Source organism: Pseudorca crassidens, chromosome 1 (genome assembly GCF_039906515.1).
Source record: "Pseudorca crassidens isolate mPseCra1 chromosome 1, mPseCra1.hap1, whole genome shotgun sequence".
Classification (NCBI taxonomy): domain Eukaryota; kingdom Metazoa; phylum Chordata; class Mammalia; order Artiodactyla; family Delphinidae; genus Pseudorca; species Pseudorca crassidens.
Genome location: NC_090296.1, coordinates 92,529,678 through 92,550,324, shown reverse-complemented (window position 1 = coordinate 92,550,324; position 20,647 = coordinate 92,529,678). Strand labels below are relative to the sequence as shown.

The 20,647-nt window shown below is 38.6% G+C and overlaps 2 protein-coding genes across 8 annotated transcripts in view; one reads left to right on the top strand and one right to left on the bottom strand.

Moving 5' to 3' along the window:
• The window catches only part of GALK2 (galactokinase 2), a 139,251-nt gene extending 127,166 nt beyond the window's left edge, over window positions 1–12,085 (bottom strand). The window contains exons 1-3 of one of the 6 annotated variants that reach the window (XM_067746499.1): window positions 11,713–12,071; window positions 11,472–11,594; window positions 10,894–11,058 (exon numbers count right to left, since the gene is read on the bottom strand). In XM_067746499.1, coding sequence (XP_067602600.1) covers window positions 10,894–11,058; window positions 11,472–11,594; window positions 11,713–11,732 — 308 coding nt within the window. In that variant the 5' untranslated portion in view covers window positions 11,733–12,071. Of the gene's footprint in view, window positions 1–1,021; window positions 1,230–10,893; window positions 11,059–11,471; window positions 11,595–11,712 lie in introns of those variants that run through there. The other 5 variants (XM_067746484.1, XM_067746460.1, XM_067746466.1 and 2 more) reach the window with 5 other exon arrangements.
• The window catches only part of COPS2 (COP9 signalosome subunit 2), a 28,473-nt gene continuing 19,905 nt past the window's right edge, over window positions 12,080–20,647 (top strand). For both annotated transcript variants that reach the window (XM_067746534.1, XM_067746525.1), the window contains exon 1: window positions 12,080–12,222. In XM_067746534.1, coding sequence (XP_067602635.1) covers window positions 12,169–12,222 — 54 coding nt within the window. In that variant the 5' untranslated portion in view covers window positions 12,080–12,168. The remainder of the gene's footprint in view (window positions 12,223–20,647) is intronic.

Sequence of the window (20,647 nt, the reverse complement as noted above, 5' to 3'; positions counted from 1 at the left end):
TAAACAATTCTTCACTTTTAGTACATGTTGCCATCATCCCCCTTCTCACAGGGTAACTACAGAAATATTGAGCATTATGAATAAAATGGCATAAAATGGAAACAATATATGACATTCATGAGTAGTCTAAGGCCGTGTTGGTCTCCATAATCAAAAATTACATTTCTTTCTGGTAACTAAAGACCCACTGTTTGCTGGCTCAAGGGTGAAAAAGCATTCGCAAGTTTCAGTAAGCTGTAATATTGTCGACTGTCGCGTGACAGTCATAAACCAGGAAGTAGGAAGAACTTTAGGACAATTTTAGAGAAAAAAGTTAACAGGGAAAAAAACTTAGAACCAGCAAAGAGGGAGCAAAGCCAACCTTAGAAAAGCTATAGGGCTAATACACCGCAGGTGGAGGCTTCATTCTATGAGATTTCTGTCCTATGTCAGAAAGAAGTACTTCCACGAAGTATTTGCAAGATGCCCTCAAATGAAAATATCCTCCACTTGGTATCACTTAAGCTGTTAGTTATTCCGTAGCTAGGTACTGGCAGCAGATTAATTCCCTAAGTGACAAGGCATAGATTACATGATTTGTTTAAAAGGATGCAGAGGCTAAAGGGGTTTTTTGGTTTGGGGGGGGTCGTTTTCTGTTTATTTTTGTTTTAGCGTATTTGATTGTTTTCAATGAATATTTTAGAAAGGAGACTTTAAAAAGCACTATCAGCTAGCAGGCAAAACAAAGAAGAGATTCAAAGCTAATTTGGGTTTTCCTGCTAAAGCCCAGCAGAGTGTCCCACCCTTCTGCAAGAAAAAGGTAAAAGAAGGATCTGCATGGATGAAGCAAGACACACAAGGTTGAACAGTGTTTGCGGCGCGGTCTTCTTGCAAGTCCAGCCAAGTAGCCTTATAATATCCCAAAGATTCTGTCTGCTCCCGGGGGCAAAAGCTGCGCCTCAGTGAAGGGCCAAAAGGCCTGACACCATCTACATCTATCCAACCCAAGCGATCCCAAAGCGCGGCATCTCCTCTCCCCCACCTGGGATGTTCTGCCACCTGGACTCGACGCACGGCAGGGCCCTCCGTAGCCATATTTCGCTCATCTTTCTTTATCTCTGCAGTTTCAACCGGCGAAGCAAGGCTTCCGAAGTAATCACGAGACATCTGCAGCAGGAGCCCTTTCTTCCGGGCGACACCGGCACTTACCCCGCGGAAATCCTGTCTCTTCGCTGAGGTGGCTGCTTCCAGTCGGCCCCGCCCGTGGCTCCTCCTCCCTGGGCTCTGAGGCTCGGAGCCTTCCCAGCCTCTGTCAGGTATTGCCACCGTGCTGCTCTGAGCCCCCGGGGGACCCCGGGGGCGCAGGAGCCCCTGAACCGAGCAAAGCCGAGGTTTTCTTTCTGCGCCCTGGGCCCTGAGCACGTCTGAGCACAGAATTACAACCTGGCACCTCAGTTTGCCTTTTTTTCTTTTTTTAAATTAAGTTAGGGGTCTTTTTTTTTCTTTAATGACGAGCAGCAACTTCCCCCAATAACAGTAAAATATTTAGTCATTGCTTCTTAAATGGATTATTTCAAAAATCAGGCAATATAAAATTGATGCGGTGCTTGATTTAAGCATATTTGCATTCATTTCCATAATAGAGGAATTGGTGGGCCTTCCTAGAACATAAGTAATAGTGAAAAGAAGAAAATACATGTCTATCAAACTGCAAGATACTCTTAGCATCCAGTTCAACACCTTGATTTTTCAGTTGCCTAGAAAAATCCCAGATACCCTATCTCAAGAAGCACACCACCACCACCCACCTCATCACTCTACTATATTACTGTTGTCTTTCCTTCATTGTTCTCACAAGTTCTGCGTATTTATTTTATGTATTTATTGTCTGTCTCACCACTTCCACCATCACTACCACTAGAAGGTAAGCAATTTGAGAGTAGGAACTGTGTATCCCCAGTACCTAGAACAGTACTTGGCACACTGGTTTTTAATCAATAGGTAAGATGAACTGAATGAATGACTGAAAGGTAAAATGACTCGCCTAAGGTCGCACTGTTAATTGGTAGCAAAACTTGAATTAAATTTCAGGTCTATTAACTCTCTAGTGTACTCTGTACCTCAGAATGCTCAGATTAAACCCAAGTGAAGCCAGCTACCAATACACCTATCCCAAGGTTTCCTAGTTGAGGAAGTTTAGGCCAACATGCCCAAAACACTAAGGGTACAGGCATACCCCAGAGACATTCAACAAGTTGCCACTGCAGAACTTCTATATGTGTATGCTGGGGAAGGGGAAAGGGGAAATGAAGGCTAAAGTGTGAATTGACAGTAGCAAAGGTAAGCTAAAAGGGTTGCAGCCCCTTGGTACATCCTTGAGTTATTACTGTAAATGAAACAACATGGAACCAACGTTACTCTGGTCTCAGGGCTACTTTCTCACTATTATTTCATTCCCTCCTTATCACTTTCAAGTGAAGCGATTATATCTCCTCTTTTTGAACCCCAATAAATCCCAGTAGGATGCTTATTGTGATTTACTCTTGAGTAAGAGGAGACATCATTGTCACTTCTGTAAATAGGTTTGAATGTGGAGAGAACTTAAGTGAGAAAATATATAAAACTTTTAGGAACATCAGTAAATATGGAAAAGGAAAGAACATTTTTCATTCAGATATATTTCTAACATACCTTTTATGGTCATTGAAAAATAAGTAAATTTTGAAGCTCTGAAAATACTGTTTTGTGTTTTTTTAAATCGTCCCAAACAAACTCATTTCACACAGTTTGCTTGTTCCCGAGGCTTGCGGAATCTTAGTTCCCTGACCAGGAATTGAACCCAGGCCCATCAGTGAAAGCACCGAGTCCTAACCACGGGACCGCCAGGGAATTCCTTTCCGGCACTTTCACTGCCGGGGGCCTAGGTTTGGGTTCAATCCCTGACCGGGGACCTAAGATCCAGCAAGCTATGCAGCACAGAGAAAATAAATAAATAAATAAATAAACAAACTAATTAATTAATTTAAAAAGAAAGAAAGAAAACAGTGACTATGAACACTCTGGTTCATAAAAGAATATTTTCTATTAAATGTGTATTTGATGGCCAAATATTAACTTTGCTAAATGAAACCTGATAGCAAATCATTAATTTGGATCTTGTATCCATTTCTACTGCAGTCTCAGCAAAACTGATACAGACTAGAAAGCACCTTATAGAGCAACTAGTAAAACTCCCTTTTTTGAATGATGGACTCAAAGTGAAAGAGTAAGGGCTGGAATCAAAACCCAGGTCCTAGACTCCTAGCCCAGCCTACTCTGAATGTGTGACCTCTGATGAGACCCCAGTGAAGTATGCTTAAAAAAAATTATTGAAACAATTAGTAATTTTTGTCCACAAATTAAAATGTATACATTGTAATTTTAATAAAACACTGCTTTTAAAATAACCTATTCTCAAACTACTAGAGAACCCCAAATAGAAACCAAAAGCTAAAATTAACATTACTTTCTTATACTATCTTCCTTATGCCAGGCTTCCTTACATGTAAGTAAGCACTTCACATATATTATTATCTCTTTAAATCTTCCCAACAACCCTTATGAAGTGAAAAAGTATTGTTCTTTTGCCAATTTTAAAATACTACTTTGGTTCTTATTAGATATATCTGATAGTGAAAATGTTTAATGTCTAAATTTTACAGAATGTTTATTTTCAAAAATCTTGAACCTCTCAGTTCTTTATTTTTTGCATATGGACACACTTACAATAAGGTTTAGAGTCTAAATTATAAACATAGTATTTCATGATAGATTCCCTTTTTTAATATTTATTTTGCTGATAGATTCTTAAACAGAAACCTAATTAACAAACTTGATATTGTTTCTCCTCAACTGACATTAGTCTCTGTTCAGATAAAATATTGTAGCAAAAAAATAAAACAAACACCAAAATGAAACAAAACAAAAACTTGATCCAAAGTAAAAGTAGGAGACTTCCTTGGCAATCAGTGGTTAAGACTCCATGCTCCAAAGGCAGGGGGCTTGGTTTCAATCCTTGATCCCTGGTTGGGGAATTAAGATCCCACACGCCGCAAGGTGCGGCCTAAAAAAAAAAAGTAAAAGTGTGAGTGTTAGAGGTCCACAGACCTAGCTAACTCCTACATATGTTTACGTCTCAGCTTAAAAATCATTTCCTCAGGCTTCCCTGGTGGTGCAGTGGTTGAGAGTCCGCCTGCCGATGCAGGGAACACGGGTTCGTGCCCCGGTCCGGGAAGATCCCACATGCCGCGGAGCGGCTGGGCCCGTGAGCCATGGCCGCTGAACCTGCGCGTCCGGAGCCTGTGCTTCACAGTGGGAGAGACCACAACAGTGAGAGGCCTGCGGTAATCACTTCCTCCAGGAATTTTTCCCTATTCCCTGTCCCTTCCTCTACCTTCAAAACAGTCTCGGGCTTCCCTGGTGGCACAGTGGTTAATAACCTGCCTGCCAATGCAGGGGACATGGGTTCGAGCCCTGGTCCAGGAAGATCCCACATGCCGCGGAGCCCGTGCGCCACAACTACTGAGCTTGCACTCTAGAGCCCTTGAGCCACAACCACTGAGCCTGTGTGCCACAACTACTGAAGCCTGTGCGCCTAAAGCCCGTGCTCCGCAACAAGAGAAGCCACCGCAATGAGAAGCCTGCACACCTCAATGAAGAGTAGACCCCACTCACTGCAAGTAGAGAAAGCCCACACGCAGCAATGAAGACCCAATGCGGCCAAAAATAAATAATTAAATAAATTTATTTTTTAAAAAACTAAGTCTCTAAGATCACAGATCATTTATCTGAAAAAAATGTTATTTCTGTGGTTCAGTCTGTACAACTTCTGGAAAATACTTTCTATCTTGATTTATATATAATCAAAAAATATTGTTCACAATTGGGAGAATCTACTTCAGTAACCTGTTTTGGGTATTTTCTCATTATGGTAAATAATATATTATACTTATTTAATGTCATTTATAATGATGCCGTATGTTCCTTATTCACCTGTATATACAATAGATACATCTCTCTAGCATATAATCATTTAAATAAAGGCAAAAGATACACTCATGATTCAGAGAAATATATATTTATGTAGTTAAACATAGCATGCTTATCTTTTATAAAGCAATATAAAAGGAACAGAAAGTGTGCAAAAATGGTTTAACAGAATATAGGCTGCAGTTTTAACAGAATATAGGCTGCAGTTTTAATATAGGCTGCAGAGTTTAACAGAATATAGGCTGCAGTTTTGCAGAGTGAAAAACAACAACAATGCCTCTAGGCACCTTTATTGCCCAGTCATAGCAATTATCATACCAGGACTGTTATTACTTGTGTGTTTCCTTATCTATCTGGTCTAGAGCCTTGCTACTCAAAGTGTGATCCTCAGCATCAGCATCACCTGGAGCTTATTAGAAATGCAGAATCTGGCGACCAGGCCTACTCAATCAGAATCTACAATACAAATATGTCATTTTAAATTTCTATAACCATTTTTAAAAGAGTAAAGCTAAATGAATTTTAATAATATATTCTACCCAATATGTCCAAATATTATTTCAAAATATAATCAGTATAAAAAGTTATTGCTATTTTACTTTTTCTTAGGAATTCTCTGAAATCCAGTGCATATTTTACACTTACAGCACATCTCAATTCTAACTAGAAAGAAGGGGATGCTGTATTAGACAGCACAGATCTATAGGACTATAAGCTCCTTGAAGGTAGGAACTGTTTTTTTCTGGTTTTATAGACTCTGGTTCAGTGTCTAACAGGCATTCAAGGAATGTTTAATGAAGGAATACATTAATGAACTTGGATTAACGTGGTTCAACCACTTACTAACTTTGTGACCCTGGGCAGGTCTGAAATTTTTCCTCCTTAAAGGGGAGATAAAATACCTACTTCATGGAGTTGTTATGAAGATTTTAAAAACCATCCCAACCTCCCCTCCAGTCATTCTCTATTCCCTAAATCTGGTTTGTTGTCGTTATGGCTATCTGAAATTACATTAATTATTTATTGATGTTTATATCTATTATGTCTCCACCATTAGACTTTACATTCCATGTTTCATCCATTGTTCTATCAGCATTCATTCACTTAGCAAATGTTTATCAGGTGCTACTATGTTCTAAGCACTAATCCAGGTACTCAGGATACAACAATAAACATAAACAAAAAGGTCCTGTTATTATGACAAATCAAAATTTAATAAAAGAATTTACTATAAAAATTGATACAAACTCTGCATATAATACACATTCCAACAAGAAAATGAAATCTGATGAGCAAAAATTTAGATTAACTTGATTTTGAAATTAGAAGTTTGCATTTCAAGCTTAAAGTAAACTGCACATAAATTGCCCCAACTTAAAACTATACGTATGGGAATTTCCTGGTGGTCCAGTGGTTAGGACCTGGTGCTTTCACTGCCATGGCCCACTTTCAATCCCTGGTTGGGGAACTAAAAAACAAAAAACAAACAAAAACGCAGAGTGTGGTCAAGAAAAACTATATGTTGTTTTTGCTTTTCACTGTCTTGACCCAGAAACTAAATATAGTACCAAGGCTGTTCAAACCTGACAATATTTTCTACATCTTATCTTGTCATAACCATTCAGTGTTGCCCAACTCAATAAATCATGATTATTATCTTAAGTGATTTTTTTCTTTTTTAAAAATATGTTTGGAAGGGATCTCAGGTGACTGGCATAATTCAAGGATTTATTTTTCTAGGAAAAAACCGAGCTAGTCAAAACAACCTATAACATCTAAGCCTGTTGCATTCTTTTTTTTTTTAATTTTTTTTATTTTTTGGCCGTGCCATGTGGTATGTGGGATCTTAGTTCCCCAACCAGGGATCGAACCTGTACCCCCTGCAGTGGAAGCTTGGAGTCTTAACCACTGGACCGCCAGGGAAGTCCCAAGCATGTTGCATTATAATGAGAAACAGCTTTTTTTTTAAATTTTGATTCTCCGATCAACCCATAAAACTAAATCTAAGTCATAATGCAGCAGTAATAGTATTAATAACTCATACGGAATCCAGAATGCTGAAGTCTCAAACTAAGTCCCTAGTTGAGGGTAGGAATGAGAGTAGGGATGAAAGACTGGGGTAGAGAAAAGATAGGTACAGATTCTGAGAAGTAGGAAAAAGCTGAAGGAAATAGGGGAAAGCTCTGATTTAAAAGAAGTCAAAAACGATAAACAGATTTAATCTCTGGAATCTGAGATAGTTACAGTATAATTGTGTCAGCTCCCTACTTTGCCTCCGCACCACACGTCTTGCTGAAAAGGGCGCTCAGGGACTTAACCTGGCGGTCCAGTGGTTAAGACTCCTCACTTCCTGGACTTCCCTGGTGGCACAGTGGTTAAGAATCCACCTGCCGCATAGCACAGGGAGATCAGCTTGGTGCTTTGTGACCACCTAGAGGGCTGGGATAGGGAGGGTGGGAGGGAGACGCAAGGGAGAGGAGATAGGGGGATATATGTATATGTATAGCTGATTCACTTTGTTATAAAGCAGAAACTAACACACCATTGTAAAGCAATTATACTCCAATAAAGATGTTAAAAAAAAAAAAAGAATCCACCTGCCAACTTAGGGGACACGGGTTTGAGCCCTGGTCCGGGAAGATCTCACATGCCGCAGAACAACTAAGCTGGCGTGCCACAACTACTGAGCCTGTGCCCTAGAGCCACGAACCACAACTACTGAGCCTGCGAGCCACAACTACTGAAGCCCACGCGCCTAGAGCCCGTGCTCCGCAACAAGAGAAGCCACCACGAGAAGTCCGCGCACCGCAACGTAGGGTAGCCCCCGCTCGCCACAACTAGAGAAAGCCATGCGCAGCAACGAAAACCCAACGCAGACAAAAATTAATTAATTAATTAATTATTTTTAAAAAACACTCCATGCTTCCACTGCAGAGGGTACAGGTTCCAACCCTGGTCAGGGAAGTAAGATCCCTCATATGGTGCAGCCCCCCCACAAAAAAACAAATGTGTTCATTTCACAAAACTAGGGAGGTATGATCACCATTTTGGGTGGGAATAAAAATGAGTAGGCATTAGAGATACAAAAATGGCAAATAACATTGCTAAAATTGTGTAAGTGCATTTTACAAGAGACATTTTCCCAAGGCCAAAGTCAATGTAAAAAATGGAAACTCCTAGCCTGCCTACTTATCCTTTATTTGCTTTATCCTTTAATTGCTGTAATTCCCACTACGCAAGTTTAGAGATGGAAGATGTAATTGTAGTGTAGAGCATTCTGAAGGAATACTATGAGTAGAGTAGTTGATTTAGTTAAAAATGATACATTTACTGAGTACTTTGTAAACACCATGTAGCTACATACATCATTTTATTTAATCTGAAGAGACTGAAGCAGATTAAAAGGACAACTAACAAGGCAAGGGCATTAATCTATAAGGTGGATATGTAATGAGATCATGCAAACTGTATTTATCAGAGCTCCTCTCAGGAAAGAGTGGGTATTAAATGTAGGCAGAAATAACATTTTGATAAGCCACTTAGGTTGGCTGGTAAAATCAAGGGATATGCTCCAACAACGGCAGATAGTTGGCAATTTGCCTTTGAAGGAGAGAAAGTTCCTTCCCTGAGTGAAGTATGTAATTTATGCTACAGCTGATTGCATGACACAATGTTATACAGTTTACTCCTCATTTGACTTCTTTTTTTTTTAAATATTTATTTATTTGGCTGTGCCGGGTCTTAGTTGCGGCATGCAAGATCTTTAGTTGTGGCATGTGAACTCTTAGTTGCAGCATGTGGGAGCTAGTTCCCTGACCAGGGATCAAGCCTGGGTCCCCTGCACTGGGAGCATGGAGTCTTAGCCACTGGACCACCAGAGAAGTCCCCCCATTTGACTTCTGGATCCATTTTTCACCCTTCTCTACCCTCCCGGAAGCTGATCTCTAAGGACTGTACCTGGGCTCCTTTACCCTCTGGCTTCTGGTTGGGGTTGGTCACTGGCAAGATATTAGAGGATGGTAAAACAGAGAAGTTGAGATATTTATCACACACACGAGTTCACACACCCTACCACAACTTTGCCATAGTTGTGACAGTAGCTATGTTTCCCTATAACCACAGCTGCTGTCGGAGGGTGCATCCTCTAGGGCTCCCACTCTTGCTAGGCTCTGGTAAAACCATTTCTTCCCTTTGCCCCTTCAAGCCTTCAAGAAATGGGATTTCCAGCCTGTTGCTAGTCCCTGTGTGTTTCACCATCCTTGTGGGTTCCCTCAACCCTACCCCATCTCTGTAAATAGTTCCTTCAGAAACTCTTTTCAGTTAATGTCCTCACCCCCGCTCCAGTATGCTATGAGTTTCCTGTCCAGATCTTGACTAACACAAAAGGAGTCCTCCTTTTCTGCCCTTCTAACATACGATGTTCAGCCTAAATAAATGTAGTAAAAAAAAAAAAAATGTTTTAAGGTAATTGCTCTGAAAGCTTCCAAATCATGAACCTGTTTGGGGTAACCACATGTCTCAATCCAGCACTGGGGAGTCATGAATGCTAGAACATGCTTAAATATATCATGCTTTCACTGAGCATGCTGACTTTCAGAGGTAAGTAAAATAATTGTGTCCTCAAGGAGCTTTCAGCTTAATAAAGAATAAATACAAAATAATCATAATACAGGATAACATAAAATTATCAAAAATATACTTTTTTTTTTTTTTTGCGGTACGCAGGCCTCTCACTGTTGTGGCCTCTCCCGTTGAGGAGCACAGGCTCCAGACGCGCAGGCTCAGCGGCCATGGCCCATGGGCCCAGCAGGGCGGCATGTGGGATCTTCCTGGACCGGGGCACGAACCTGTGTCCCCTGCATCGGCAGGTGGACCCTCAACCACTGCGCCACCAGGGAAGCCCAAAAATATACTTTTAAAGGGTCAAATTCTGTTGGGAATTAAATGGTCTATTATCTTTCACAAAACTGCCAAGACAATTCAATAGAGAAAGGATCATTTTTTTTGACAAATAATGCTGGAACAATTTGTTATCCATATGCAGAAAAATATAAACCTCTACATTTACCTCACAGTATATACAAAAATTAAACTTGAACTATATCATAAATCTGAATGTAAGAATTAAAACTACATAAAACTTCTAGAAGAAAACAAAAGAGAAAAATCTTAGTGCCCTTGGGTATGGCAAATATTACTTAAATACAACAAAAAGTATAAAGAACACTTACAACTCAATGGTAGTAAGATAACCAATTTAAAAATGGGCAAAAGGGTGCCCGCTTCAGCAGCACATATACTAAAGCAACCTAAATGTTCATCAACAGAGGAATGGATAAAGAAGATGTGGTACATATTACAATGGAATATCACCCAACCATAAAAAAAGAACAAAATAATGCCATTTGCAGCAACATGGATGGACCTAGAGGCTGTCACACTGAGTGAAGAAAGCAGATACAGAAAGACAAATATCATATGATATCGCTTATATGTGGAATCTAGAAAAAACGGTACAAATGAACTTATTTACAAAACAGAAGTAGAGTCACAGATGTAGAAAAGAAACTTATGGTTACCGGGGGATAAGGGGGAGAGATAAATTGGGAGATTGGGACTGATGTATACACACTACTATATATAAAATAGATAACTAATAATAACCTGTTGTATAGCACAGGGAACTCTACTCAATACTCTGTAATGGCCTATATGAGAAAAGAATCTAAAAAAAAACAAGAGTGGATATATGTATAACTGATTCACTTTCCTGTACACCTGAAACATAACATTGTAAATCAACTATACTCCAATAAAAATTTTTAAAATTATTTTAAAAAACACAAAAACAAAAACAAATGAATACTAAAAAATCCAGGTACTTACTTTCCTGGCATTCCCAATTCAGGGAGCATGGGTTGATCCCTAGTCGGGGAACTAAGATTCCGCATGCCGCAGGAACAAGCAAACAAAAAAAAGCAGTTACTGAGTAACTGCCAAAATGGAAAAAAAAAAAAATCCAGTCTGCAATTCCTCTTCCTGGACTTTTTCCTAAGGAAAAGTAAAGTGACAATGATACTCGCTCCAGAATTGTTTAAAATGGTGGTACTGTTGCAATATTCAAAATGTGTAACAATAATAGCATGCTTAAGTAAATTACGGTGCATTGGTACATTCAACCAAGGGCTTATTATGCCGCCATTAAAATAATCATTGTCAACAATATATTGCATACATTGTCCTATACTGTTACATAACTAGGTGCAGAAAGAATCTGAAATTATATCTGTGCTATAGCTATATAAAATTTGTGAATTCAAGTGGACAAAACTGGAAGTTTATATGGAAAATGTTGTTTGAAAAGCAGTTTTTTCCCCTTCATTTCATTTTTTTATTTCGAATTCTACTAACGATGTTGTGCAACAATAACGCATTTTTTAAAAAAAACAGTCGTTAGCTGTTACCTTAATTCGGTCCTACGGGCAGTAAAGGTTAGTTTATAATTCGTTGAACAACTGAATAAGACTTCAGACGCCTCCATTGATTGATACTTTACTAATTTGGGATATCCAGAGTCGTTTTGCCGACTACAAATATAACAAACATTACATGTAAATCGTGCTGCCGAAAGGTTTCCAAACATCACATGACCCACCAAAATGTGTGGGCTAAATGTGCATCGATAATCATGGCAAAAATAACTACCTGTCACATAGGATGGGCATGTCAGACTTTTCTCCGCGAAAGGCTGCTGGTCCCAAGCTGCCTCTTACTTTCACCAGAATGAAATGGTTCCAGAATTCCAGGCAAGGGAGGATACTGTTCCCTTGCCCAGGAGGCTGGAAACGGCTCGTTGTGAGCTCAAGGTTTCCAAGGCCCCTCAGCCGAGATCCGCAACACTCGAGGATTCCCTAGTTGCTAGGTTTAGTTGCTAAGGCACCAACCGTCTCACAGGAAGAGGGGACGGTGCAATCGCTTTCGGCGTCGGAGCGAGTCCTCTGGAAACCGAGCTCATTTGTTCCGGGAGGAAACAGTCAGCTCCTCTAAGAGCGACGGGAAGGCGAGGAGAAGCTGGGAGTGACGCCTCTGAGCCGCGGAGGATTGTGGGAGGAGGTTGTCTCCAATTTCTCCTCCCCCGCCCCCCCCCCCGTCCCAGCCAAGATGTCTGACATGGAGGATGATTTCATGTGCGATGATGAGGAGGACTACGACCTGGTGAGGCGCAGGGAACAGAACTCTGGGACTGGAGGTGGCTTCTGGCTTTAGGGGCCGGGGCGGCCGCGGCCTTTCCCCGTTGAACATGTGCTCCTTCCAGCCTCTCCCGGTGCAGTGACAGGACGAGTTTACCTCCTCCCCCTTCCCGCACCGGGCCCGGGCCCTGCCTCTCCAGCATGGGGGAAGGGAGGGTAAAGGAGGCAGCGAAGGGGGTCCCGAGCATTGCGCTCCAAGTCCAAGCGCCTCCTCCGTTTCCCCTGGCCTCCAGCGCCCGGTTCTCTGTGCCTCCTCCCTCTTCCCTACCGCGCGAGCCGCCTTGGGGACCGTGCAGTGGTCTAGGCCCCGGCGATGCCCTTTCGGGCCCAGCATTCTCGGCCCCTCTTATTCACACTTGAATTGAGCGGGTGCGAAATGCTGGGAGAGGGGTCCGAAAACTAGGAGGCCTTACTGCTCCCAGGCCTGACAGCGAAAAGCCACTTGTGAGTCTCCTGGAAACAGAGCTTAATTAGTCTTGTCCAGGGTCCGTTTTGGTTTAAGGTAAAGGTGCAGTAGAGAACTGAGAGCAAGGCTAGCTTTAAAAAAGTAGTTTAACTACTTGTTTAAAGAGAAAAGCTGGTAAGGAGGTTTTGCTTTTTGTTTGTTTGGGGTTTGGCGGGTGGGGTGGTATAAGGGGATTGACACATTGGCTTTTATCTTGACTTAGAAATTTCCCAATATTCAAAGTTAAAAATATCAACAGTGTAGAACTAAACGAATTTCTGTAGCTGAATGGTGATTTTTAAAGATTCAAGGTTTAATTTATGAACAGATTTACAGGTTTTTAAAAATTCACTAACATTTCAAGTTGATATTCAAAAACATTACCTGTGTGGGAACTAAGAAAGATTATCTGGACCAAGAATTAGCGTCAACTTGGCTTTGCTTTTTATTTGGGGGTGTTTTTGTGCATGGTTCTTGTATATTATGGTGATGCTGCATTATCGTAAAGTTATGAAATAGTTGCTTAGGGAAGTCTGTCTCATATTTTAAGTGCCAGAGAGTTCTCAAGATATTAATATATCGTTTTGAATTAGTGTAAATCTTTGTATAGTCGTTTCCAATTAATCTTTCCCTTTTAAAAGAAGGCATATTTGCAAAAGGGAGAGGGAAATGCTTGTTATTACCTGAAATTTATAGTAGAGGTGTTGATAATTCTTAAAGTTAAATGCAGAGTTTTGCTAATAGTTAAGATTTCTGCCTTACATTTTAGTTTCTTCAGATCAAGCCAGTTTTAGTCAGTGCCCTAAGTCCATTAAGAATATGCTACTTGTAATATTTTGTGCATTTTTATTTATTATATGCTTACTTATATTACAGGTATTTTTTAACTACGGAAGTGTTTCTTTTAACTGTTCTAACTAGTGTTTTTACATGTTTGTACCTATCTCTTTTCTAAGCAATAGTTTTTTGAATACATGACTTATTAGCACTATGAGTGAGTCTCTAACGTAAAAATGACAATGAGAATCTTACAGTCCCATGAAGTACTCAGTTCATTTTTGCAAGGATTTTAATTAAACAAACATGATTTAACTTGGCTGTGTTTCTCCAGCGTTTGAGGGCCTACAGTACATGTACAATATAAAATTGAACATGTAGTTTTAACCTTTTTTTTAAATTTCTTAACCAAAAAATGTAAGATTTTACACTACCACACACAATTAAATAATAATTCCCCACTCCAGCATTCTGTTAAATAGTCCTCCCCCCATATCTCTCTTACATAGATATCATATTAATTTAGTTTTTACTTCCTTAGTTAATTTCCTTAAGCCACTATGTTTAAAAAAAAAGATTAAGAGGGCTGGTTGCCATTTCATGCTTACATGTTGCCAAAAGAAAAGTTGTTGTTTTTGTTTTTTAATAGTTATTTGCCTGGGTCTTTTCTGTTTTTTTGTTTTTAAGAATTTAAAGAGTCAGAATTGACTTGCTGTTTTAGGGAAACTTCTTTTTTATTAAAAAATGTATTGTTTTTTGGAAAGTTTGCCATCACCTCATTTTAGTCAAAATGTTAACAAGAACCATGAGTATCCTAACTACAGATATATTCAGTATATATTTTATAAGTTGTCTGTTGATAAATTTTAATACCCTAAATCACTTCTTGTTCTTGCCCAATCTAGTAGAAATAGGTAGTTAGGATACCACTGGAAAAAGTAAAAATTTGTTTCCAAAACTATACTGTTTTATCGAAAAAAGTAAATAATGATTTGTGCCCAAGAGCTAAATGAGAATTAAGTTGGTTAAAAAAAAGAAGAAACATGAAATTAATTCAATAGGCTTGACCTCTTATTTCTAAGAGCTTTTTGACTTTTATTTGAGGCAGAAGCAGGCATTTTCTAAGCATAGGAGTGAATGGAGAAGTAGAAGACGGTACTGGTAAATGTCTTTTAATCCAATGGTAATTTTACAGATTTATATACGATAGTGTTAATAGTAACAATTAATAATAATAAGTAATAACTATAGTGCCGTTCATTAAGTTAATAAGGCCCTTGATAGATAAGTTAACTGTATTGTAATTCCACAGTTCAGCCATTCTAGCATGAAGTTGATTGGTACTTCTAATAATCATTTAGAAAGGATTTAAGACAGACTGATGTAATACCAAAAATTATTCTTTAGTAGTTCCTCTTATAGGTATTGTATATTTGAACTTAAATGTTATTATTAGAAAAAAATGTTGAAAAGGTAGACTAATTCTACTTGGTTAGATGTATTACTGAAATGTGAGCCTCTTTATAGTCACCTAGTCAGGTTTATAGTTGTGATTCATGAATGAATGTTTACTATTATTGTTATTCTTGTCTTAATAAATAGCTGTTTTAATGCCCTAGAAGTTTATTTCTTTTTTTCTACATTTTGGGGGGAGAGAGAAGAGCCTTAGCTATAGGATATCTTACAGAATCTCTTATTTGTCACAACTTTAACAAGATCAGACAAATGTCATGTATGTTATAAAGAACCTTAGAACATGGTTTAGCAAATTAAAATATAACAGTTCCATTTTTTAAAAAGATTTTTGAATGGACATGAATAGAATATACACTTTGAAAAAGAAGTAGATTAATATAGGACAGGGGCAAAAAATAGCTTCAGGGATTTGTGTGTTTAATACTAAGACATTCACTTGTCACTCATTGTACATATAAGGAACTTGGAGGTTATAGGTTGTTTTATTCTGAGACTGTTGTCTCAGTCACAGGCTTGACAAACAAAATGTTGGGGATCTTTAAAAACAGATTTTCAAACAATATACTTTTTGTGGTCTGGGCCATTGTTTTTTATGCTGTACACACATTTGGAATTCTGCATGTAGTCTTCACAAAGATGAAGTTTGATTATACAGTTGAGGCTTAAAAAAAACATGACAGGGAATTCCCTGGCAGTCCAGTGGTTAGAACTTGGAGCTTTCTTTGCCGTGGGCTCAGGTTTAATCCCTGGTCGCGGAATTAAGATCCCACAAGCTGCTCAGAGTGGCCCAAAAAAAAAAAAAAAAAAAAAAACATGTTTAATTGTAAATAATTGGAAACACCCCCCAAATTATCAGTAGTACGGGAATACTATTAATATTAATAAGGTAATAATAGATAAATTATGATATATCCATGTGATGGAAAGTATGTCAGCATTTCAAACCATGCTTCTAAAGAATATCCAATGATATGAAAAAATTGATAAATTAGTCAGTACTCTTGGGTGTAAGGGAGGACAGGAATACATGTCACACTAGCTTAAACTAAAAAGAGTGTGTATTGGCTCACATCACCAGGAAGTGTGAATATGGCTGGATTCATGGCTCAGATAATGATGCTGGGTCTTTTTCTGTTTCTGTCTCTTCCTGGACTGCTTTCCTCACTGTATTGGCTTAATTGCCTTCACATTATATCACAAGATCTTGTGATATAATGTGTTATCTTCCTAGTATTATAACCCCAAAGGCAAAAAAGAGTCTTCCTTGCTAGCTCTAACAGTGAAACCCAGGAAGAACTTTTATTGATTCACCACCTTAGGCCTGCATCGCCTTCTTCAAACCGCTCAGTCCCTGTAGAGAGGGAGGATAGTTTGCTTCCCCTGCCCTGTGGAAGGAGCACTATAATTGAAAACCCTCACCTAGGAGAGGAAGAGTCAATCACCATTGCTGTGCACATAGTGAACACATGTCCACTATAAATATGTAATCCATATTATGATTTTATTGGGTGGGGCTAAAATTCATTTTGCTGGGTGGGAAAAATATAGAAAAAATGTCTGGAAAATATGAAAAGTGTCAGGAAAATTAAAATGTGTTTATTTCTTGCAAACCTTTCACAGTGAACCTGCATTTTATTGCTGGGGGGAGAGGGGATGGTTTACAGGGTACAAATGATGAACAGAAATCTTACTTTGATCTTGGCTGGGGGGTGGGGGGGCGCGCCAAACAGTGATTTTTGTCATTGCTCAAAATTTTTTAGAGTTCTTCAGCACCTGAAGCATCTAGCTTTTTAAAATAGGTAATACATGCACATGGTTCAAAAACGTGAAATGTTAAAATAAAATTTCCATTTTTGTTCCCTATTTGCCCAGTTCCCATTCCTCCCCGTAGGTAACCAAATACACATTTTTATCCCACTCCCCTTTTTTAAACCAAGATGTAGCGTATTTAGCATATTATGTATATTGTTCTACACTTGGCTTTTTACTTTATCTTGGAGATTATTCCATAGGACTATGCAGAGAGATTACTTACTTCTTTTTATAGCTGCATTGATTGCTTGGATGTACCATACTTTATTTAACCAGTTCTCTATGGATGAGAATTTGGCCTGTTTCCTTTTGCTGTTGTAAACAGTGTGCAGCTTCTTTTTTGTTTTTTTTAAACTTGAGCTATAACCAAGTTTTCTCCATTCTATAGGTGTCAAAAATTGTGTGAGTTGGGTTTGATAAATAAGTTGGGCCCTCAAACTGGATGATGCTGTTTTAGGTCGGAAACATCTAACTTAAGAATTTTAGAAGTGTTACTTAATAATCCATGTCAGTATAATTGGAATAATTTACCAGTAATTTACCACCTCTTAAAGTTACTACTTTAAAGAACATTGGTTTGAAATATAAGTTTGCGTGTATTTTCAAAAAGGCCTGTTGAATTACCTCATAGGTATATCCTATATAATGAAATTAGAGAGGTTCAAACAAGGATAACTAATGACAAGGATGTCGTCATAAGATCTCCCATAAGTAATGAGAGACAGCTCTTATGTGCTAACAAGGAGATAAATTTTTTCATCCCTAATGTAAATCTGTAAAGTATGAACATCCAACAGAATAAATTTGTACTTGTGTACCATGTCCCAAAATGAACACATGGATCTAAGCAAGAATTAGAGATCAACCCCCATAATTGACAGGAGAGGAACTGAAACATCCAGTGTAAGTGACTTACCTAAATTTACATGACAAATTAGGGGCCGAGTCAAAACTAGAGCCCAAGTCTAATGACTTCAATGATGTCTTGTTGGAAAATTTAATTTGAAGACTGAAAGTTTAGGACAGATAAAAGAATGTTCTGATTTATACCATAGACAAATTAGGATCCATTACCTTGAGTGAAATTTTTAAAAGTTTGGTTAATTTTATGAATGGCTAAACCACAGTTGGCTACCTAGGACTTGGATTAAATCTCATCCTTTAAGGATAATGAGACTTTGCCCTAGATGCCCAACATCTAGTATAGCTGTCTAAACATGGTCAAGGCTTGGGAAGCATTGTTAATGGTGAGTCTTGTTTTCCTAGAGCACATTTCTTAAGACCTCTATTGGCAAGAGACACAAGTACATGAACTATGAAACTGACCCTGTTCAGCAGTGGCTACATTCCAACATAGAGTCAAAATTGTCTCTACCTATTGTGTGTTGTGTTATTTTGGAACATTCACCCACTTTTCATTTCAATTAAGCAAACACTTATTGAGCATTTTGTAATATACCAGGCTCTGGGGATACCAAGATGAGTAAAAGTAAGTTCTTGCTTTTGAGAAGCTCTTGGTGGGGCAGGTGAGGGGAGAGGGGAGGTGGGAACAGCAAACACACAAGACTCCGTCTTAGAGACATGCCATGTCATGTAGAAGCATGACTGAGGAGAAAATTTATTTTGCTAAGAAGAGTTGGAGAAAGAATCACAAGGTAAGCCTTGATGAATACCTTTCTCAGGAGTGTTAGGGGTGGGGCACATCATAGGAGAAAAGTGGGAAGTTTGTTGGAAGGGGCGGTGGATTAGAATTCCTAGCAGAGAGACCAGTGTATGCCAAAGCAGAGATTTTGAAGTACATGGCATATTTGGGGGGAAGAAAGAATAGATTTGGTTGGTGTAGATGGGTACGTAATTGCTTTGGGAAGATGTCAGGACATGAGTTATTACGTAAGTGGGTTGGAACTATTATGAACTTCAGTGGATTTTTAAAAATCCCTTTAACACTGTTCGAGTGCTTGCTTTTTCATATATTGCTTAAATTCTTTGTTTTTTTTAAAGCATTCTTAATATGTAGGTTAAAACTTCAATTTCTCTTTTTAAAACATTTCATTTATGCTTTTATAAATTATAGTTAGCACCTCTTCATCTGACATAAGGGAATTCAGTTAGCAATATTTTTTTAATACTTTTCCTATATTCCCTATTTTGACTAATGGTATTGTGTGTAACCAAGTCAGCAATAGTCTTTAGAGATAACATTTCCCCTTTCTTGTGCCCATATGATGTGTCCTTTTTATTTTACATCCTTAACATCGCATATATTTATTCTATCCCCTTCCTCTTCTCCCTGTTCTACTGCTTGGATCAGACCTTCATCATGTCTTGGCCAGAGTGTTGTAAGAGTATCCAGTGGGCTACTTCATTACTACCAGAATGCTCTTCCTAAAACACAAGTCTAATTCCCTATAAAACATTTTAGTGCGTCTCGATTTAATCTTAACTTCTTGCTAGACTTGTACAGTTCTACTGTCTGATCCAGTTTATCTCTTATCAGCTCTACACACATCCTGTGTTTCAGCCCAATCAGACTATTGATGGTTCTTCCAAATATGCAATGCCATTTCAAGCTTCCGTGCTTTTGCATGGTTAATTGTTTTATTTCCGGTACCTTGTCTCATCCCTGGGAACTTCTATTCCTACTTTTAGACCTGGTTCAGTTAACTTTTCCCTCTTCTAACTCATTCAAGAGTAGTTGATTACTCCTCATCTGAGCTGCCACTCACTGTACCTAGTATGTGTCTCTGTTACTGCTTTTATTGTGTTATATTGGTGTTTCATTTGCATATCTGTCTCAGACCATGAATAGCTTGAGGGGAAAGACTTAATTTGCATTAGTTGAGCAACATTTAATTGCTGGTTTATACTAAAGATCATTATCATTGAGTATAAATAATAGATATAAATAATATATAATAGATATTCTACACAAAAGAATTATTCTAAAGACTTCTCAAAATATCTTCAGTGTAAAAATCATGCCAGTGTAGTAAGTGAATAGTTTTTGCTGTAGCATAGTTTGTATTGATGGTGTGATTCACTGAGTTGCAAATGACAGGTTAGTGATGTCATGGAGGCTGCAACATGGTGTTGCAGATCGTAACACGGGACTGCCTAATTATAAGAAACCAGTCAGTAACGTATCAGCTGTGCCAATTCTCATGTATTTATACATTTCACCAGTAACACTTAAGAACTGAATTGCAATTATGCAAAAAATATACATTTCACTTCTCAACCCATGCAATATGAAAAACCAAAATAACATATTCACAAAATGCTGAGGGCTGGATTAAGTCTTATCTCAATTGTAGTGATTTGGGGGAGTTATGTAGAAGTTAGAAATATCATTAGCTGGAGCCAGTCAGTTCCCAGAAGTTGGAGGTAGTCAGTCTTGTACTACAAGAGGCATTCAGACATGGTAGGAAATATAAAGGTTCCTGCCTTCAACAATGTTATAATCAGTTCAGTAATTTCCAGTAATTGAAGTTAACCTTCTGGCAACTCCATGTCCTATTCATGTGTGCCTCTCAGCTTCTACTGGTCAGTTTTTTTTTTCCTAATCCGTTATGGGTTAAGAAACCAAAAATAAATGGGCTTTGAGTAAGAGTCCAGATTCTTAGACTTGGTGATAGATGTAAATCAAAGATATTTTGCTTCCAAGTTCAGGGGTGCATTCTGAAGATTTGGGTTGCATAAAGGTCATTTTCTGGTTCTAGCTATTCCCATATATTATTGAACAGTTACTAGAGAATAACTGAGAAGAACTGATTTCCAAAGGTGAGAGTAGGTTTTATAGCTATGATTCTTTACTCCAAGTCTTCCCTGAGCAGGTGATGCTTAAGCTGTAATGACATGCAATGGTTAATAGGATGAAGAG